The sequence below is a fragment of the Hydra vulgaris genome, chromosome 09, assembly GCF_038396675.1.
Source record: "Hydra vulgaris chromosome 09, alternate assembly HydraT2T_AEP".
NCBI lineage: Eukaryota > Metazoa > Cnidaria > Hydrozoa > Anthoathecata > Hydridae > Hydra > Hydra vulgaris.
Window position 1 is genome coordinate 40,291,872 of NC_088928.1, and position 24,197 is coordinate 40,316,068.

Below are 24,197 nucleotides of genomic sequence, written 5' to 3' on the forward strand. Positions count from 1 at the left end.
GTTCTTTTTGTTGGTGGAGGTGTAGGAATTTGACTTTGAAATACACAGATGAAAATAGTTGGTGGATTTAAGGGACGAATTTTACCATGAATTTGACAAGTTTCATAATTAACTGGCCAATGATTTTCACAAATGAATGTATTTGGACTATTTGGAATGTTTTCTCTTGGAATAGATCTAATCCATCTTTCTCTTTCTTGAGGATTACGGTTTTTGTTTGGTAATCGAAAAAGTTTAACTTTATGTTCTTTATCATAGTTTCCTCTACAACCAGTCACACAACATTTAAAAGGCATGATATAGTAATTTTTGTTTTGAAAGATTACTAAATACATAAAATACAAATAAAATAATATTGACTATCAAATAATTATAAGCAATTGATTTTAAATATATATTGTGTAGTATATCATATTATGTAAATACATTACTGCATTATATCTATATACATGACTGAATATATATATATATATATATATATATATATATATATATATATATATATATATATATATATATATATATATATATATAAACACTAAAAATATAACTAAAAAAACCACAAAACTTTCTCCATTTTTGTTTTGACAAACATCCGCCTACAGTTTTTTTTTTTTTTTGCGCGTCTTTCAGGCCTGTTATTAAGTAGGCCGTGATCCATACCCAAAAAAAATAAATGTACTTTCATTCAGTATGATATTGATGAGTTTTACCCTTCAATTTTGAAATAACTTCTTCAAGATTCTGTAAACCATGCAAAACAGTCCACCAAAATTTCTGATAAATCACTTGAAATTATTTACCACACCAGGAAATTACTTTTTTCAGGAAATAATATGTGGATTAAAAAGTCAGCGAACCCTAACTTTGATGTCACCATGGTTAGTTTTGATGGAGCCAAATTATGCAAACTAGTTGACCTCAATATCTTATACACTATTGCCAAAGAATATGGTCTTAATACTACCTATATAGAGATGATGGTCTTTGATGTTTTTATAATATCAATGGTCCTCAATTGGAAAGAATAAAGAAAAATCTAATAAAAATTTTAAATACAATTTTAATATTAACATCACTATCAGACCAAACTTAAAAACTGTAAATTTTCTTGATATCACATTTAACCTTTCTGAAAACTCTTTTAAACCTTATAGAAGACCAGGAGATAATCCTTTATATATTAACATTAATTCCAATCATTCACCAACCATTATGAAATCGATACCAAAAATGATCTTTAATCGCATAAGTAATATATCTTAAAGCAAAGAAGCTTTTGATAGAGCTGCACCATTTTATAATAATGCTCTCAATTCTTGTGGATTCAAAGTTAAGATCAATTTCATTCCAAATATCCAGAAAAATAATACAAAATCTCGAAAAAGAAACATTATCTGGTTTAACCCACCTTATTCACTCAATGTCAGAACAAATGTAGCCAAAACATTTTTTAGTACAATTGATAAATGTTTCCCTAAAGACCACAAATTTCACAAACTTTTTAATCGAAACAACTTAAAGTTTAGTTATAACTGCCTTCCAAACATAAAGAGTATTATTACTTCTCATAATAAAAAGATATTTAATTCTCATAAAAATGCCAATCAATTAGGCAATTGTCGACAAACCACCTTATGCCCACTCAACGGAAAATGCCTTACAAAAAATCTTAGTTATATTTGCAACGTAAAAACTCACCATAAAGAAGAAGGATATTATTACAATGGGCTTACTGAGAAAACCTTTAAAGACAGGTGCTATAAACATAAAAACTCTTTTGTTTATGAAAGTAAGGCCAACTCTACTAAACTTTCAAAATTTGTTTGGGAATGCAAAAATAATACTTTAATGTTATCAAGACAGATTTTTTTTTTTCAATATATATATTTTTTTCTTCAACAACTTCTTTCTCCATCAGTAGGTTCATCAGAAGAATGCCTGAACATCAAAAAATTTGTATATAATAATTGTATAGTATAACACAGGCCTGCAAAATGAGAGTCATAACTTCCTTTCTAAAATTTGATAGCTGATTCTAGGGTATTTTGGTGCGCTGATTACGAATATGTACTTAGTTTTTCTCTATCACCTCCAGATTTTTCAAAAAAGGCACAGATAGAAAATAGCAAAAAAACAGAAGATTTCACATAAAAAAATATATATTTAAAACAGAACATTATTTTTAACTTAAAAAACTACTAAAATATAATAACAACTTAACACTAGTCTAAATAACATTTAAATTTCATTTGTGGAACCTGGTCCTTTTCTCCTGGAAGCTTCGGTTGTGCGATTTTCGCTTAAATTTCCGGTTTGGATTGTCGCGCTTCAATAACCAACAATAGTCCGCCATCATGTTGGTATTCCTTCAAGCTCTTTTAAATCTTGGTAAAATCTTTTGCCTTGTTCTTCGCTAACGGCTCCTAGATTTTCTGGGAAGTAATCAATATGAGAATTTAAGAAATGAAGTTTAATGCTCATATTACAACCCATTACACCCAAATCGGAAATCATTTTGGCCACTATTTCTTTATAGTCGGAGCTTTTATTGTTCCCCAAAAATTTTGTCACCACTTCCTTAAATGACTGCCATGCTTGCAACTCGATATCATTAAGTTTTTCATCAAACTTTTCATCCGACATTAATTTCCTAATATCAGGGCCGACAAAAATTCCTTCTTTTATCTTAGCTTCTGATAAAGATGGAAAAACTGAATGCAGATATTTGAAGCCTTCCCCCTCTTTATTTAAAGCCTTTACAAATTGCTTCATTATACCCAATTTGATGTGCAATGGTGGCAGTAAAACTTTTTCTCTGGGAACCAAACTCTGTTTAAGTACATTTTTGAATCCTGGGGTTAGTTCAGTTCTTGGAGTCCATTCCTTTTTGGTTCAATGATGTTGTTTATCCCGGCTATCCCACTCGCAAAGAAAGCACGGGTATTTTGTATAACCACCTTGTTGGCCTTGTAGCATGCTTATAATTTTCAAATCTCCACACAACATCCAACCGTGTTGCTCATAAGCTATATTAGTCAAAAGCTTTTCCAAATTTTCATAACATTCCTTTAAATGGACAGAATGTGCAACAGGTAACGAGGCATATGTATTCCCATTATGCAGAAGAACTGCTTTCAAACTTCTTTTTGAGGAGTCAATAAACAATCTCCACTCATTAGGATCGTATTCAATGTTGTACATTTTCGTCAAGCCTGGAATATCTTTACAGAACACTAAATCTTCATCTTCAGCGAAGAATGGAAGAAAATCTTTTTCTCTGTGACGGTACCATGAAAATAAAGTACCAGGTGCAAGCATATTTCTTTCTTTTAATCGTGATCCAAGGAGTTCCGCTGCATCTTTGGGAAGATTCAAATCTCTTGTCAAGTCGTTTAAATGTGACTGTAAAAAGAGCTGACAAGCATCAGAATCTCTATGAAATTCAGGATCAGATTGGTGTACATCCTCTTCCTCTATATCACAGTCAGAAATTTCAATTTGTAGAGCTGGAACCGGGGGCTGCACCATTTTTGAATCGCCAAATATTGCAGGCGTAACTGATGACACGTTTGGATAGTTTATGTCCCTTTTATTTTTTGAATTGTATCCAGTTATGTAACAACAAAAGTAGCAATCTTTAACATGGTCGTTAGGCTCTCTCCATAGCACAGGCGAAACGATTTTGAAGCTATTTTTCTGTCCTTTTGACCACTTGCGAAGTTCTAATAAACAAGTCGTACAAATTTTATGAGGTGCCCAAGTTTTGTCTTGGTTACTTAAAACGAGTCCAAAATAACTTTTATAAATATTTTTTACAAAGTCTGTAATACTGTTTCGTTGTTTTATCACCAGTTTTAAACAACTTCGCGATGCCATTTTAAAGTTTATGTTGCAAGATGCGCACTTCAACTGTTAAATTTCTAAATCAGTGCGGGTCCTTATACAAAAATCCTTTGGTTTATCTTAATTACACCCTTTTCTAATAATATTCACAACAATTAGTTAATATTACCAAATCATTATGTAATAATGAGCTCATTACTAAATTAAGCCATAATGACCCGTTTTTGACATGTTTGATGCGAATTACTAATACTTATTATGTAGTCATTAACAAATTACTAATTGGCGTTAATTTCTATGTTCCCTTACACTAATTATATGTAATAAAAATTGAGCTGAAGTAAATTAATAACGTTTTAGACATTTCAAAAGGTAGGCGCTCAAACATTTTAAAGCAAAATCTTAAATATTCCATATCAAAAAATCCTGACGAATTGGATTTTTTTTATTATTTTTCTCGTAATCAGCACATCAGAAACTATAAAAAACGTTACTCAGATTTTAAAGAAGAAAACCATTGCAGGCCTGTGTAATTAATAAATCATGTATATAATAAATCAAGTTATTTTAGAACCAGGAAGTTGCATCAACTGCATTATAATTAAAAAATTAATTGTGAAAAGAATTCTTTAGGATTAGGATAATTTTAGTTAGACCATTTGTTTTTATAATTTTTTAAAAAGTACTTATTTTCATATCTGCACTTAGAAATTAATTCAGACCTTTTGTTTAGTAAATTTCCTTTATCCAAATGAGTAATAATTTCAAATTTTTCTTGTAAACATAGTATGCATTTTTTGGAAAAGTTATTATAGGCAGGCACAGTTTTTAGAAAAGACTAGTTTAATTAAAATTAATATTTTTTTCTTTTAGTTGCCATATATATTTTTAAAGCATAGTTTCTTTGAGTATTTTTTATGTTTAAAAGATTGTTTGTGGTTGGCATAATGTTTTTACCATTTACCCTTGGTTAAGCCAATATATTTTTTATCAAGGTTATTTTTTGAGGAAACAATGCATTTTTAAATAATATTTTTTTATAAGCATTTTGCATTCATGGGGCAGTCAATTTTTTGTTTGCAATTATAATTTTTAGTATTTTTTTCTTTAAGAAACTCATTTTTATTAATCAATGTAAAATTATGGCCTTTAATAATTCTTTCCATGTTTTTTGTATAGCTATAGCTTACTTTAATAGTATTTCTGTTAAAAATTTTGTGTAATTTATTAAAAGGAGGGAAATGTTTGTCTATTAATTTTAAAAACACTTTTCCAATTATTGTTGAAACATTTTTACTGTACCAAATTATATTTTGTTCAATTATTTTTGTTTCCACACTCACAACAAAGTTTATGTGCCCAAAATTTTTTTTTCCTGAAACTCAAGTTTAAACCAGTTTTTCCTACTTTTTTTTTTCATGCATTGACGATAAAGATATATGAAATTTTATGCAAGGCTAAAAAATGACAAGCTACTGTCAAGATGTTTATGTTATTAATTTTATTTATTGTTATTGCAATTTTATAATCCATGTTAATAAAAATTTTATTTTATTTTAAGGTAGCTATTCAACTTAATGATACTCATCCTTCTTTTGCTGTCCCTGAACTAATGCGAATTTTTTTGGATGAAGAGAAACTTCCTTGGGATACAGTAAGTTTACACTTATTTTTAAGTTTTTAGATGGTATTTACATTAAGTTATTTGGGTGGTTTTTACATTAAATTTTACATTAAGTTATTTCTTTTTACAAAAAAAAATTCTTGTTTTGCTGCTACTGGTTTTATTTTAAGCGTCACTAGCTTGATGTTTAGAAATATTATTATTTTTTTTTCATTTTTATGCAATTGAAAATTTTTCAAAAAGAAATAATTCGATATATATATATATATATATATATATATAGAAACATATATATATATATATATATATATATATATATATATATATATATATATATATATATATATATATATATATATATATATATATATACATATATATATATATATATATATATATATATATATATATATATATATATATATATATATATATATATATATATATATATATATATACACTACCGTGCAAAAGTCTCCGCTCATGTGTAATATTTGCAAGGAACAGTAAATGCAATACATTTTAGGATGATTTTAAATATATAAAAAGAATAAAATGTTAATATAAAAAGTTGATGAGGCCAAATCATAATTTTGCATACTTTTTCCTTTTCTTTTTGTTTCAAATAATTTTGTTTACCTTTGTTTTGTTGAGTTCTGCTGCTAAAAACATGGCAGAAATTTTTCTATATGAATAACCTTTTTCACGTAAAATACATATAAAGTTCTTCAGTATTCTTTATTAAATTTAAAACTGCACAAAAGTTTTAACCAAAATATTTTTTGTAAGCTTAGGTTTGACAGTAGCATGATACTTTCCGGCATGGTAAGGATGTTTTCAGTAATTTTAATTGGTTGCTTTTAATAGACTTATGTTTATATTTATACTTGAAAATGGCATTAGTGTGCGCATTTAATGTCTTGAATTTAATAAAGAATTTGAGAAATGGTGAAAGTAAAGAAAGAATATTGTGAAGAACTTCGTGGCAAAATATGTATTTTACGTGAAGAAGGTTATTCATATAGAAAAATTGCTTCCAGGTTAAAAATATCCGAATCAGGTGTGAGATATGCTCTACAACGATTGCATGATATTGGTTCCAACAGTGACAGATCACGTTCTGGAAGACCAAGAGTTACATCACGGCAAGAAGATACGTTTATTGTTGTGTCCAGCAAAAGAAATAGAAAAATTCCAGCCACAATTTTAACAGCAGAACTCAACAAAACAAGGGTAAAGCCAGTATCAACTGATACTGTAAAAAGAAGACTAAGATCAGTCAACTTAATTGGACGCGTTGCTGCACGTAAATCTTTGTTGAGGGCAGTAAATAAGAAGAAAAGATTGGAATGGGCAAAAATGCATAAAAATTGGGGATTAGAAGATTGGAAGAAAGTTCTATGGACAGACGAGAGTAGGTTCGAACTTTTTGGTACCCGACGTCGCGTGCATGTTAGGCGTTTACCTAATGAAAGAGTGCTTCCTCAATGTATACAAAGTACTGTAAAACATGGAGGTGGTAATATTATGCTTTGGGGATGTTTTGGCAATGGGTTAACTGGAGATTTAGTTAAAATCACATCTACCATGGATAAACACATGTACCATAATATTTTGGTTAAGCACGCGATTCCATCTGGTATTCGTATAATTGGGAAAGGATTCATCATGCAGCAGGACAACGATCCAAAACATGCATCTGGATTATGCAAAAATTATTTGAAACTAAAAGAAAGGGGAAAAGTTTGCAAAATTATGACTTGGCCTCCTCAAACACCAAATCTATCACCCATCGAAAAGTTGTGGGATGAACTGGATCGGAAGATCAGAGAAGCAGGTGAAACATCTTTTATTAATCAGCAAATGCTATGGGAACGTTTGCAAAAAGCTTGGAATGAGATAACAGCGGAAACCATGAATAAATTATTAGCCCGAATGCCAAGATTATGTGCTGCTGTTATACGCTCCAAGGGGTCTCATATTGATGAAAATAAAATTTAACATTTACAACTTTGTATATTAACATTTTATTGATTTTATATATTTAAAATCATCCTAAAATGTATTGTATTTACTGTCTAATTCATTGTTGAATAAACAATTAAAAATAAACGCAATTTTCTTGCAAACTTTTGTTACTTTATTGAAATATTACAAATGAGCGGAGACTTTCCCACGGTAGTGTATATATATATATATATATATATATATATATATATATATATATATATATATATATATATATATATATATATATATATATATATTAACACATGTTCATGTAAATATTATATTAACACATGCACAAGTGTACGTAAAAGCATTATTTTTTTCTAGGCTTGGGATTTATGTGTGAGAACATTTGGCTACACAAATCACACAGTGCTTCCAGAAGCTTTAGAAAGATGGCCAGTTGATCTCATAGAAAAACTACTTCCTCGCCATCTCATTATTATCTATGCTATAAATCATAATTTTCTGGAAGTAAGTTTTTACTGATCAAGTATTTAAATTTTTAAGGATTTTATTTTAGTTCTATTTTGATATGTATATGTTTGTGTGTGCATATATATATATATATATATTTATATTTATATATATATATATATATATATATATATATATAGATATATATGAGAGTGATCTTGAAATTTGAAAATTGCGGAAGATTGTGTTTATAAAAAGTTTTCTATTTGTTATACGACTTTCATTCTTCAATGTTTGAAGCAGTATCTACAACAGTGCATTTATACTACTTCAACAATGTAGTTTTTTATACTTCCCTTCTTGTTTTTTATTTGCGCCAGATCACTATTTTTTTAAACTATAAATGGTAAAAAAAAAATGCAACCAAACAAAAACCCAAGTGCTTCATAAGTTCTTGTAATAGTATTGAAGAATAAATTAGTGGCTAAAATTTTATACTTTTTTTATTTTTTGATGTATTTAAAACGCTGTTAACTTAATATTTATGATTAACGGTTTTTATATTTCTTGATATTTTTTTAATAATTATTTTTTTTTGTAAATTAATTAATAATTATTAAATATATTTTTTTATATTTTCTTATTTAAATAACGCTTTTTTTTATCGTCAAAAAATTAGTAGATCATAACACAAGAATAATTTAAAATTCTTCTTCAAAACTATTAGTTGTAAGTTAAATAACAAATTTTCCTGCTGAAAGCTGTAACATTGTTCAAAAAAAGATTATTTTACTTAAGTTTTTTTTTTGTTAAGTTTTAAATTTTTTTTTCTTTCATTTAGATTTTTTTCAAGTTAACATTTTTTTTTACTTTATCTTAGGAGTCGACCATAAATTATGTCACACAATTTTCGACCGTTTTTGACCTCCTCTCCTCAAAATAGTTAACACTCCATTATTAAAATTAGCTGTAATGCTTTAAACTGTTCATTCATTATGTTAGTGCAAAACAGAAAAATGCTGACAAAACAGCATAACAGAAATGTGGAGAATGCAAGTGATGGAATGCTTATATTTTATATAAGTACTTCATATAAGGATATAAGTATAAGGAAGACGGAGTTTTACTGTTAAATCTACAAGCTTTATCATTACCTAATAAATTTAATTACAAATATTTTATAAAAAAAACCATATAAAAGCTTATTTTTTTTTTCATCCCAAACTTTTGAACAAGCGTGAGACTCTCGTTATAAGCCTTATACTCTCGTTATAAGCTGAGCGAGCATTGTTTATCGTGCTAAGAAGGTTTATAAAAACCGCTTAAGGGCGTGTTTCATGAGCGCGGCGCGATCATCACAAGCCCTGATTTAGGGTGGTTATTGTCACTAAGGCTGATAAATAGGCAAGTAAATTATAAACTAATCTAATGGACTTTATATTAATTTTTTGTAAACCTAACAAAGATAACATAGATCAGGTAGATTTTCTTTTTAGTTTTTCTCCCAATAGTAAATAATACTTTGATATCTTATATCAAAAAGTATGACTATTTGAATAATTATAGTGGTAATATATATATATATATATATATATATATATATATATATATATATATATATATATAAATATGTATACATATGTATATGTATATATGTATGTATATATAGAGAGAGAGAGGAAGAGAGTGAAGTTTTTTTATTTTTATTTATTTAGTATTTTAATTCTTGTTGTAGCTGAAACTTGTAATTTGATTATTTGTTATAGCAGTAATAATTCCATTCTAGAGTGTGAAAAAGCGCTTTCCTGGTGATATAGATCGTCTAAGAAGAATGTCTTTGGTTGAAGAAGATCATTCTCGTAAAATAAATATGGCTCATTTAGCAATTGTTGGATCTCATGTCATTAATGGTGTTGCAGCAATGCATTCAGAGATTTTAAAAAAAAATATGTAATTTTTTTTTTTTCAGTGTGTCAATGTATATACATATATATATATATATATATATATATATATATATATATATATATATATATATATATATATATATATATATATATATATATATATATATATATATATATATATATATATATATATATATAGAGAGAGAGAGAGAGTGAGAGAGAGAGAGAGAGAGAGAGAGAGAGAGAGAGAGAGAGAGAGAGAGAGAGAGAGAGAGAGAGAGAGAGTTAAATCCTGGTAACCTAATAATTTGAAATTTGTTTCCTCAAGTTTTTCTTAGATCTCTTGAAAACAGGAACATTTGTATTACTTAACTTTAATTAAATATTTTTTTAGTTGTAGCATTTTCTTTGGTACTATGAAGGTTCAAGCTACCAGGGTTTAACTGTATGCATGCATGCATGCATATATAAGATATAAAATATGTATAAATATGAGATATGTATTATTTTTTTTTTAAAGTTTTAAAGATTTTTATGAGATGTATCCAGAAAAGTTTCAAAACAAAACTAATGGTATAACACCTCGTCGGTGGTTGCTTCTTTGTAATCCAGCTTTATCTGATGTTATTACTGAGCGGTTTGGTGAAAGTTGGATTACAGACCTATATCAATTGAAAGTCATGAATAAGCTGAATACAGACATACAGCTCATGAAAGATTTTGAGCGGGTAAAGCAGGTATCACAATTAGCGCTTTAAAACTGATTTATTATATTATTAGTGCTTTTAATGACCTAATTTTAATATGTACAATATGTTTAAGTTGAACAAGCTCTTAATGAATGAATAATGAATGAATGATAGAGTTAATCCAAGTTAGGTCTAACAGGATTTGAACTATGCACACTTAAGATATTACTTAAGTGGTCTTTTATTTTTGAGAATTAAAAATAACTAAAAATAATTTTTAGGTTTATTAGATTAATAAGTTTACATTAGATTTATATAAATTAATTAAGGTTATAAATAAATTTTTATTTTCAAGCAATCAGAGTGTTTTTTTAAATATATATTTAGTAGTTAAAACTAGCATATGTGACTGTTAAAAATTCATAAAAATTAATTTTATTTTTCAAAGACTTAAGGTTTGATAATTCCAAGCATTAAAATAATAAGGAAAGTAAGATTGGGTATTAAAATAAAGTTAAAATAAAGTAAAACTATAAATAAGTAAAATTAGTAAAACTTAAAATAAACTAAAATTAGTTTTTTTTTTATGTTTTTGAATGTGTATTCAACTTTTTTATTTCACTTTTTTTTTGCTATTTATGCCAGGAAAATAAAATTGCATTGGCTACTATGATTTTGACTCAGTTTGGCATTAAAGTTAATGTCAACTCAATTTTTGATGTGCAAGTTAAACGTATACACGAATATAAGCGTCAACTGCTCAATGTTCTCCACATTATTACTCTGTATAATAGTAAGAAGTTTTTTAGATTTTTTAAAGTGTACTTTATATTATTTAGAAGTGTTTCTTGGTTTTTATAAATCATTTTTTAAAATCAGTTCAGGAAACGCAGAGTGAAAAAAGTTATTAATGATAATTTGTTTAATATATGTTAAATCTTTTAATATGTAAAATATAAAAATGTTAAATCCTAAGGATTTAGTAGTTAGGTAAAAGTAAAATAAAGCTGCAATACACCAACATAGGTTCTTATAACTTATAAAACATGTTGAGATATTAAAGAAATTAGTTTAAAAGCATTAAAAAGGTTCTGAGACATTTACTTATAACTTTTTTCTTTCTTATACTTTTTTCTTCAGTAAATTAATCAGTTGATTTATTAGTAGTATATCTACTGATAAGACATTTAGTATGTAAGTATATTGCATCCTTGTAAATTTAACACCCTTATAAGTTTATATTTAGTAGATTCCAGCAATTTTTTAGAAAAGTCAATTGCTTCAAGTACCTTTATTAGACCATAAAATTATAATGTGCAAAATTCGTAAGTCTTCCTGATTCTTATCTTATTTTAGTTTAATTTTTTTACATATAATTCACTATGAAACATCAATTAGAGTGATTTATAATTTATGAATTTTTAAAACAAATGTCAGTGTAAAATATTATTATATGTGATAAAATGTAAATAATTTATTTTTAATTTTTATAAATGTTTGAATCCTCCAACCCTTACAAACTTATGTAAATAAAAAATTTATAAATAAACATGGTTTTAAAGGTTGCAACTTATTTGGGTTTTGACAAAATTTTACAAATAATAGCATCTTTAAAGCAGATTTTTTTTGTTGATTTTTCAAACTTGTTTATCAAATAAGATACCTACTAGTTAACTTTATTTTTATTATTTTTGAATTAACTCTTATTTTCTTATAAACTATCTACTTCAGCTTGGAGCAACTTAATACCAAAAGTTGCCGGTACCTAATATTTAGTACCCTTCTATCTATATGTGTATGGGTTATCAATAAATAAAGTAGATCTACACAATTCTCTTTTTATTTTATGGTATTTATACTTTAATGTTTAATATAATTAATTAATAATTACAATCTTCTTACAATAAACTTGTTAGTTGTTTTATTGTTTGTTTTTATTGGTTGTATTAATTTTATTATTCATATTTAGGGCTGAAGGATAATCCTAATGCAGATTTTGTGCCCAGAACAATCATGATTGGTGGAAAAGTATATATTTTTCTTTTATAATAGTAATTATGCGGTAGTGGTGTAGTGGTAGAGCACTCACTTCATAAACGAGAGGTTCCGAGTTCAATTCCCACCACGTCCCTTGTAGTATTGCGCTCAACTTGTTTCTCCGCGCTGCTGCCTTGTTCGTCAAGGCTTGTGTTTTGGAGTTATAGAGTTGAGAGAGGGTTATAATCACAAGTAGCCTCCTCATCTGTAGTGGCCTTCTCAGCCTTGGGGAGGTGAATTATAAAAAATAAAAAAAATTGGTTAGTGTTTCTTAGTTTGTTTTGAGAAAAATTTTATCATTTTTAATGATAATAAAATGATGATTAATTTTTCTTAACTATCTTCATTCATTCAGATTAAAGGGATGCTGAAAACACTACTGATTGCAATATACATGTGTATATATATATATATATATATGTGTGTGTATATATATATATATATATATATATGTGCATATATATATATATATATATATGCATATATATATGAATATATATAAATATATATGCATATATGTGCGTATATATTTATATATATTCATATTTGCACAGACAAAATCTGCATATATATATGCAGATTTTGTCTGTGCAAAATTATATGCATATATATATGTATATATATATATATATATATATATATATATATATATATATTATATATATATGTATATATATATATATGTATATATATATATATATATGTATATATATATATATATATATATATATATATATATATATATATATATATATGTATATATATATATATATGTATATATATATATATATGTGTATATATATATATATATATATATATATATATATATATATATATATATATATACATAGTGGTGTACACTGGATTTTTAGATGTTTGAGATTTGACACTTACAGGCATTGTGCAAACTCCAAACTTTTGTATGTTTATGCTTATATCAAAAAATAATGTTTTGCAAAGAATTGGGGTGGTTGGAGCTTGGGAACAAAAAAACCTTTTTTTTTGGGCCCACCCAGCCCTTAATGTGGGAGCAACGAGTTTATAAAATATTTTCTTTACTATTTTTATCTAAATTCATATTCATCCACAAATTTTAATTTCATGCAATCTCCTAGTGTTCAGTTTTTATGACCCTGCAATGTTTACAGCCCCCTCAAATTTAGGGGGTTAAAACTTTATATGGTCATAGTTTTTTAAAAATAAGAGATAATTGCATGAAATTTGAAATTTGTTGATGAATATAAATTTAGATAAAAATAGTAAAAAAAATATTTTATAAACTCGTTGGTCCCACGTTAAGGGCTGGATGGGCCCAAAAATTAGGGTTTTTTTGTTCCCAAGCTCCAATCACCCCAATTTTTTGCAAAACATTCTTTTTGATATATATATATATATATATATATATATATATATATATATATATATATATATATATATATATATATATATATATATATATATATATATATATACAGAAGCATGCAAAAGTTTAGAAACACCAACTTTTTTTCAGTTTTTACTGCATAACTTTTCACAAACTTTCTTAAATTTTTACCAAATGTGCTCTATATTATTTCAATTTGAAATACACTCCACAAAAGTTGTAAAATTGAATGGTTATTAACTTTTAGTTTTTTTTTTGATAAAGCTACCATGCAAAAGTTTAGAAACAGTATCATACCCCACAATTAAATCATTTTTTTGTAAACATAAGCAAAGTTTAAGGCCAAAATATTTATGAATTTTGATAATTTAATTACTTTGAGATGTTTCAAAGGAAATGAAGTATAACTAATTGCCAAAATATTAGTATAATTTTATAATTCATTTACTTAGCAATATTTTAAAAGCATGGGAAAAGCTAAGGAAGTTTCAAAGGAAATAAAGGAGTTCATTATAAAAGCTGTGTGAAATAAAATGACTTACAGCCAGATTTCTAAACTTTACAATGTTTCTAAACCAGGAATGTCACATTATGAAAAGATTTTGTCTGTGCAAAATTATTGAAAGCAATCCGCTATGGATGACCTAACGTTACAACTCAAAAGTCTAATAGATTATTAGTAACGGTTTTTTTTTTTAAACATCCTTGCTTCCAACAAGGCTGCAAGCAGCCACTAGTTGAATTTGGAAGTTACTGGAAGAGAAAATATGAAGATTGGAGAGCAAGATAACGATTGACGGACAATTTAAAAGATTGCAAATTATATGAATCAGGAAAGCAAGAAGAAGGAAGCAAATTCCAAAGAACTAATGTTCGAGGAAAAAAACTAGACGAATAAGCATTTTTGGAGCACATAGGAACAGTCACAGAAAAAGGATGACACCTAATTGAATGACAAGTAACACGAGAATGAATTTTAGTAGATGGCACAAGAGACGCTAGCTCTTTAGAGCAGTGCCCATTATAGTATTTGTAGAAAAAAGAAAGAGAAGCAACATTACGACGATGTGATAATGGTTGGAGGTTGGCTGCAAGAGCAGGTCGAACTATGTTTACAATGCGTTTTTGCACCTTGTCTAAAAGAGAAAGGGCATCATTAGAAGATCCGCCCCAGATATGGCAACAGTATTCCCAACAACAGTATTCCCAGATATGGCAACAGTATTCCCAACAACAGTAACATCTGCCCAAGATGAGTATTTTTATCAAGACACCATCTCTAGCATTTACTCAACCAAGAGCCCCAAGGCAGGGGTATTTTAAATCGGAGTTGGCATCTCCTAGCCTTTGCCTAAAAAGGCGTATCCTACAAGGCAGCAGGACATGAAGCAGATTGTACTGGGTTACATGTTGGTCTGATTAGTAGGTCTGATTAGTAGGTCTGATGTTTATAATTTCTTTTATTCCTTTTCAAGTTCTCTTAATGCTGTTTAGGTTGTTGGTGAAAAAGGAAATATAATACATTTTTCAGATTGTTTAAGTTGCTTATTTTATTTCTATATAACTTAAATTTATCAAAGAGTAGATTTCTTGTATTAATATTGTTTGATTTAACAAACTTTTTTTAAATGACATTTTTCGTTGAGATGGATTTAAGAAAAAATTAAGCAAAGTTCTACAATTTGCATAAATATATTTTCATTAGGTTCTGATATGATGTTAAAACCATCATACAGGTTTATTATAATAGAAATAAAAAAACAAGATCAGTTTATTTTTAACCATTAATTTTTTTGTGAAAATATGAATTTAATAATAATCGTAATTTCTAACTTTTTGAGGATTTTAGGGGATTTCAAAGTCCTTGTGGCACCTCAAGATAATTTACCAGAGCATTGCAATTTTTACAGTGAATTTCTGATATTAATAGACAACTTTTGCAAACCCAGGCAAAATGAATTTCAATCAAAAAGGTTACTTTTTGGGGATTTTGGGGGATTTCAAAGTCCTTGGGACACCTCAAGATAATTTTCTAGAGCATTGAAATTTTTACAGAGAATTTCTGATATGAATAGACAACTTTTGCACACCCATGCAAAATGAATTTCAAAAAAAAATAATTTTTTAATGTTTTCACTGCACCTTAATATACATATATAAAGATATATACATATATATTATATACAATATATATACATATATATTGTATATATATATTTTATATATATATATATATATATATATATATATATATATATATATATATATATATATATATATATATATATATATTAACAATATTGTTTTATTTAAGGCAGCCCCAGGTTACTACATGGCAAAGTTAATAATTAAATTGATACTTGCAGTTGCAAAAGGTTTTTTTCTTTTTATAGAAAGTTATGATGATGATGATGATTATGATGATGATGATGATGATGATGACGATGATGATGATGATGATGATGATGATGATGATGATGATGATGATGATGATGATGATGATGATGATGATGATGATGATGATGATGATGATGATGATGATGATGATGATGATGATGATGATGATGATGATGATGATGATGACAATGATAGTGGTGATGATAATGAATTTTTTTTTAGTTGTAAACTGTGACCCTGAAATCGGTGATAAGTTGAAAGTGGTTTTTCTGGAAAACTACAGAGTTTCAATGGCTGAAAAAAGTACTTTGTTTCATTTTTATTATTTGATTTAAGTGTTCTTTTTATCATTTTATGTTGTTAATTTTTAGTTTGTAATAGTCAGTATTCTTTGCACTTTTAAAAACAGTTCCATAAAATTTTTTAGTCATACCAGGCACAGATCTTTCTGAGCAGGTAATATTAAATTTTTTTACACTTTTGTTGTGATTTTTTTTCAAAGTTTTTTTTTTTTATCTTTTATTAAAAAAAACTTTTTTCTAGATTTCAACTGCGGGTACCGAAGCCAGCGGAACAGGAAATATGAAGTTTATGGTATATATTTCTTTTTTATATAGAAAGTTCATTTAAAATATTCATATTGACAAACTAATATAAAGTTAAATATTCTGAGAAATAAAACTGTTTCTACTTTTTCTTTTTACTGTTTTGTAGTTAAATGGAGCACTGACTATAGGAACACTTGATGGAGCAAATGTTGAAATGGCTGAGGAAATGGGTTATGAAAATATATTTATATTTGGAATGACAGTTGATCAAGTTGAGGAAGCACAAAAGTCAGGGTGTGTGAAGTTTTTAGAGTTGTAACATTTTAGAGTTGTAATGAGAGATTTGCATAATAAAAGTAAATTTATATATATATTATATATTATATATATATATATATATATATATATATATATATATATATATATATATATATATATATATATATATATATATACAGTGGCGACAACACAAATAGCATACTTTCATGACCAGTTGGTTTTACTTTTTGATGCAAACTTTTTTGTATTTATATCAATTGGTGTTATTTTTTATAGCATCAACAATGTTAACCTTTTTGAACGAAAATGCTCATTTGAGATTTATAGCTGTCGAAATTGCTTGTTTTGAGCATTAGGCGATCGTGTTTATCTTTTTGCAGTCATTTTAAAAAGCACACATTTACTTTTTTATTTAAAATAACTTAAATTCTTTTATTATATCAAAAGATAATCATTCTATTCAGTATTTAAAGGATATTCTTGTAACTCATTTAGCAAAAAAAAAAACTCATTATCTATCAACTATGGGACGAGGTAAACATGGAACAGATGTCGTTCAAGGACATGTACAGGCATTTAGAGATCTAGAATTGAACGATTCTGAAATAGCTCGAAGACAAGGTTGTTCTTGTAAGAAATTAATTAGTGCTATAAATTTATTTAATGATACTGGTTCATTAAGCAACAAAAATCGTCTCTCGAACAAAAGACAACCCCCAGAGAAGACGCAGTTATTGTCCGTGTCGCTAAGCTGAATCCTTTTGTTGGTGCACCAAAAATTAAAGAACAAATTGCTCAAAATTTAAAACTCGATCTGTCTGTCAGCACAGTTAAAAGTCGTTTACGCGAAAATAAGCTATTTGGAAGGGTTGTCCATAAAAACTTTTTGTCTCAAAACATAATCTTGTCAGCCGTTTAAAGTTTGCAAAACAGCACGTACAAAAGGATTTAAGTTTTTAGAAAAATGTGCTTTTGGACTGACAAGTCTAAGTTTATTCGCTTTGGATCCGATGGAAAACAATATGCTTGTCGTCCCCAAAACCAAGAACTCAGTCCTCAGTATACTCTTAAGACCATAAAACACGGAGGTAGCAATGTGATAGTTTGGGGCAGTTTTTAATGGTGTGGTGTGGGCCCGTTGCATAGAATTCAAGGGACAATTGATCAACACATGTACAAAGAAATACTAAAAAACGTCATGTTGCCATATGCCGAGGAAATTCTCCCTTTGGTTGGAAATTCCATCAAGACAATAACCCAAAGCCCACCGCCAAGTGTTAAAATGTGGTTTGACGTTAAGGAGATTGATGTATTGAGTGGCCCGCACAGTCACCAGACTTAAATCCGATAGAAAATTTGTGGGAGGAAGTTGACAGAAACATAAACTGGTCAACTGCAACAAATTTAGACCGACTTTGGATCAAAATAAAAGCTACTTGGGACGCCATTACGTCTGAACGATGCAAAAAATTGATCTCGTCAATGGGCTGTCATTGTCACGCAGTTATTGACTCAAAAGGATACCCCACTAAATAATTATTTATCTCTAATAAGGTTTTCTAAACTATTTATACAAAGAACCTCCGTGATTTTGGTGGCAAAAGGACGAAATGATAATTTTGTACAGGGTGTGCTATTTAAATTGCCCCCTTATTCTGTACTTCTAAATTATTTATATGATTGTACTTTTTAATTAACTAAGTTACGTTCTTTTCTATCTCAGTTATGTTATCTTCTAAAATTAATATTTTATTACGTTGAAAAAGTTTAGATCTCAAAAACTCAGATCTCTGGAAAATATATCATTACATATTGAACATCAATCTGTGCTATTTGTTTTGTCGCCACTGTGTATATATATATATATATATATATATATATATATATATATATATATATATATATATATATATATATATATATATATATATATATATATATATATATATATATATATATATATATATATATATATATATATATATATATATATACACACACACACACACTATAGTGTATGTATATGCATATATATACACATATTAGTGTTTGTGTATATATATATATATATATATATATATATATATATATATATATATATATATATATATATATATATATATACAATATAGTGTGTGTGTCTATATATATATATATATATATATATATATATATATATATATATATATATATATATATATATATATATATATATATATATATGTATATATATATATATATATATAGAGAGAGAGAGACTTTTTTGTGTAAAGATATACATTTGGTGATATTTTTGCTTAGCTAATTCTATACGGGTAAAAAGTAGAAAAAAAGGTACTCCGTTGCAGCCCCTGGCAGCTCTCTATTTTAGTATGACATCAGACTGCTGATTAAAGTATAGATTTATGTATATAGATAGACATTTGCAGACATTTTTTGCTTTTTTAAATCCATATGGCTTTTTTGGAAAAAAAGAATAATAAAAATGACTGCTGTCCTATAATGACTGCTGTCCTAACCTAAACTTTTAGTCGATAAAGCAGTAATTTCTTGCATTTTCCACCTTCTCTATGCAGGCTCGTATGTCTTATTTTTGAAGCACATTTCTTTAAATTTCTTTAAATATTAGGGATCTGTTTAAGGGTCTTGAGCTTGGATTATACAAATTTTCCCCTGAAAATGTTTTTAATCAAATTTTTTTCAATTATATATTTATGCATATGTATGTATGAATACATATATGTATATGTATATATATATATATATATATATATATATATATATATATATATATATATATATATATATATATATATATATGTATATATATATATATAATAAAAATTTAATATAGTTATAGGCCATTCACTTATTATGAAAACAATTGGGAGCTTAAAAGGTGCATTGATCAAATTAGTGGATCGTTATTTGCTCCAAGTGGAACCTTTGAGCATATTGTTGATGAACTGCTTCATAGAGATAGGTTTGTTTTTTGCTATATAATTAATGTTGTTTAGATGAAGTATTCTGTTTATAAAATAATATTAATAAGTGTAACAAGTTAGACCAAAAATTTAAATAAAGTTTAAATCAAATATAATAAGATATATATATAAGATTTATAAATCTTAGATTAGATATATTGTTATACTCATTAAAAAAAAAATCTAAACACAATTAGCAATATAATTGCCAATTGTGTTTAGAATTGTATAAATGCAACCAGCATTAATGGACTTAAATGAAAATTAAATGAAAAATAAGTAATAGATTGTTTAGGAAAAAAGTAAATTTGGAATGTAGAAAAACTACATTTCTAAGTTTAGGCATTACATTTTCTTCCTATATTTAACTATTCCTATCATTTAACTCAAATAAAAAGCTCTCTTTTGCCAAAATCTTTGTTTTTCATAAAAAAAATTTTAGTTAAACTTTGATTTGTCTTTGATTTGACTCACTTCAAAAAAAAAGTGTTAAAATATATATGTTTTAACATTGAGTAATATGTTTTTTTATATTACTTAATATTAAAAATTATTTTTTATTATATATTATGCATTTAAAATTACTTTTTGTTTTTTAATTCATGGTACGTACGTGCTTGTAAAATAAAAATAAAGCTTAAGATGCATAATTATTGCATGTTTTATGTCAGTATTTATTTATTTTTCAGTATTTATATATAATAATAACAATAAAAAAACGTGCAATAAATATAGATTAACCTAATATTACATTGTGATTTTTTTGGGGTATATTTTATACAATAATATTGTAATTTTAATACAATTTCTATTAGATTTTGATAAAATTTATGTAAGATTTTTCAGATTATTAGCAATATTTGTTTCATTTTTGAAGCAATATTTGTTTTATTTTTGAAGCAATTTTGTCATTAACATGGTATTTTGTAAAGAGGAATATTTTTGACTTGTACTTTTCTACAAGAGTTTTCTTGTTTATTCAAATTTAATTTGTGTGTGTGTGTTTGTGTTTTATTTAGTAGAGTTTTTTATGCTTTTATTCCAAAATGTTGTTAATTCTAGATTTTTAAATAAAAATAATACTTATACTAGAAACAATAACCACAATAGTAAAATATTTGATAAATTGAAAAAATAAATAACATTAATTATGCAACAGTTTCGCACAATTAATTTATGTGCGTGTGAATTAGTATATGCAAAATATAATAATTTATGTTAATATATATCAAATTGATATTTGTATGACAATAACAACAAAAAGTTATACAACACACTTGTTATGTTTTTGTTATGAAATTAAAATTAATTTCAAAAAAAAAGATTTTTATTCTAAAGACCTTTTTTTTCACAAAGAAACTGAAATAAATTAAAAAAATCTTCGAGTTAGTCCGGGGCCGTATTCTCATCTCTCCGTTAAGCTTAACGGAGCTTTTGTCTGAAATTTCATTACAATATTTCTAAGTAAAGAAATGACGAAAATTTATATAAATTCGTTAAAATATACCAAAATAAAACATTTATGTTTAAAAAATTATAATTTTAAATAAATTTTTTATTAATGTAATTTAAAAGAAATTTTTGACTAACGCTCCGTTAAGCTTAACGGATAGATGACAATACGGCCCCTGAATGACGTTATCTTGATTAGCAATTAGGCCGACTTTAATCCTAATATATTTTTAAATGTTAAAACTTTTAACATTTTTATTATTTTGAATCTTTTTAAAAAATTTTTTTTTGTAAAATAGAATCAAATATTACTCTCTACAATTAAATGTTCTTACTAGGACAAAACAAGTGCAACTTTTTTGGTTTGTTTCATTTTCTTAAGTCTGGTCCGTGTCAACGTCACGGAAGTTTTTTAATAATTAAAGGAAGTATCCAGAAGTTTCCAGAAGCATGCAGAAGCTTCCAGAAGTTTCCAGAAGAAACATCTGGAAGCATCCAGTAGCATCCAGAAACATTCAGAAGCATCCAGGCGCATCCAGAAGCATCGAAAAGAAGTATTTAGAATCTTCCAGAACAGGTTCACACAGGTTCATTTTACTATATAAGAGACATGTAAATCGACATGTAATTCAGTCAGTATATGGAAGTCAATCAGTCAGTAATATCAAAACAGTTTATCAAAGTGAGTTTTATCAAAGTGTTTTATCGAAGAACATTAATACAAGAAGTGAAATACAACAAGTGTTTCGTTACATCAATACAGTCCACATCCAACCAAGACGTTGTGTTCCACAGAGCATTATTGTATCATCACAAGGTAAATGTAACACGGTAAGCCTTGAGAAGCGTGATTATTTATTTTTATTATTTTTATGACTTCAAGTGCAAAAATGGCTCCCGACAGTCTTGGATTGAAACTAAGAAAGAAAATTATTGGCGATCACGTAAATAGAATGTCACAAAAAAGTATTTGTGAGAAATATCGCGTGAAAAAATGGACCGTATCAAGACTATGTTCCAAATATTGTTCTACGGGGAAGTTGGCAGATAACAAAGGTGGAAGACCGCGTTCCACCACTTCTAGAGAGGATTCTATGATTGTCAGATCCGTCAAGAAGGATCCCTGGATATCATCAGTCGGGATACAAAAGCAAGTAGAGCTGCCTGTATCGGACCGAACAATCAGACGACGTGCTGTTGAAGCCGGATTGTTTTCTCGACGCCCTGCAAAGAAACCGCTGATTTCACTAAAAAACAAGAAGAAAAGACTCCTGTTTGCTACATCTCATATTGACTGGAATGTGCATAAATAGCGAACTGTCCTGTTCAGTGATGAATCGAAGTTCAACATCATTGGGAGCAATGGCATTTGCTGTGTACGTCGACTGACCGGAAAACGCCTCGATTTTACGTTACTGCCATAAGACCGTGAAGCATGGTGGAGGCAATGTAATGGTCTGGAGGTGTTTTTCTGCTAACGGTCTTGGTCCAATACATCGAAATGATGGAATAATGGGCCGTTTCATGTATAAAAATATCCTGAAAGATGTTATGTTACCTCATGCTGAATGAAATATGCCAATAAAATGGGTTTTTCAGAAAGACAACGATCCAAAACACACTGCAAAAGTAGTCAAGCAGTGGTTTCAAGACAACCACCTATCGGTGATGGATTGGCTGTCTCAATCTTCGGATCTCAACCCTATCGAGAACCTGTGGGAGATCGTCAACCGCAGAATTAATTGTGAAGGTGTTCGTAATAAGGATCCACTGTTTGAACAAATCCAAAAGGCCTGGGCATCGATTCCACAAAGTTTCATTGATCACCTGATTAAATCTATGCCTCGAAGATGCAAGGCTGTGATCGACAACAAAGGATTCGCCACGAAATATTGATAGCGAAATACAGCTTGGTCAACGTTTTGTCGAGTTGCACTTGTTTTGTCCAGAAGGAAATCAATTTTTTTTAATACTTTTGATTAATTTATTGATTTTCGTGTACAAATAATGAACTTTGTGATGAATAAAGCTTGAAGAACTTTTTCTCTAAACAGTTACATAGTTATTTCTCTAAATTGAAAAAATGCAGCACTTTTATATAAAGAAACTAAATTAGTATTATTTGGTTGCACTCGTTTTGTCCGATACTGTATATATATGTATATATATGTGTGTGTGTATATATATATATATATATATATATATATATATATATATATATATATATATATATATATATATATATATATATATATATATGTGTATTAATTAGTTGAAACGCTAACTTTACTCTCCTGCTTTAGGTTTTTCCTGTTAAAAGATTATGAATCTTATGTAGCTTGTCAAGACACAATATCTCAAGTATACAGGGTATGTTTTATTAAATAGAATTATTTATTAAATAGATTTATTTATTATAATAATATAATTATCAAATAAAATTATTTATTCGTTTGTAATTTTATCTTTATTTTTTGTTTATTTATGTGTGTTTATATTTTTCAGTGTGACGTATGTTTGTTGTGATATGTATGTCTTAAAACAGTATTTTTTTAAATCTCACTTGTTGTTCTATGCGTGATCTATGTTGGTATTAAATCATTCATTTTCATCTGTGTTGTGT

General features: G+C 27.5%; 1 protein-coding gene across 1 annotated transcript in view; it reads left to right on the plus strand.

Moving 5' to 3' along the window:
- Nucleotides 1-24,197, plus strand: part of LOC100214432 (glycogen phosphorylase) — a 45,647-nt gene that overhangs the window by 20,926 nt on the left and 524 nt on the right. The window contains exons 7-19 of the mRNA XM_065805695.1: nt 5,408-5,500; nt 7,808-7,954; nt 9,684-9,847; nt 10,325-10,541; nt 11,139-11,286; nt 12,463-12,521; nt 16,229-16,289; nt 16,534-16,614; nt 16,739-16,767; nt 16,855-16,905; nt 17,026-17,153; nt 19,993-20,121; nt 23,878-23,944. Of these exons, the coding sequence (XP_065661767.1) occupies nt 5,408-5,500; nt 7,808-7,954; nt 9,684-9,847; nt 10,325-10,541; nt 11,139-11,286; nt 12,463-12,521; nt 16,229-16,289; nt 16,534-16,614; nt 16,739-16,767; nt 16,855-16,905; nt 17,026-17,153; nt 19,993-20,121; nt 23,878-23,944 (1,374 nt within the window). The remainder of the gene's footprint in view (nt 1-5,407; nt 5,501-7,807; nt 7,955-9,683; nt 9,848-10,324; nt 10,542-11,138; nt 11,287-12,462; nt 12,522-16,228; nt 16,290-16,533; nt 16,615-16,738; nt 16,768-16,854; nt 16,906-17,025; nt 17,154-19,992; nt 20,122-23,877; nt 23,945-24,197) is intronic.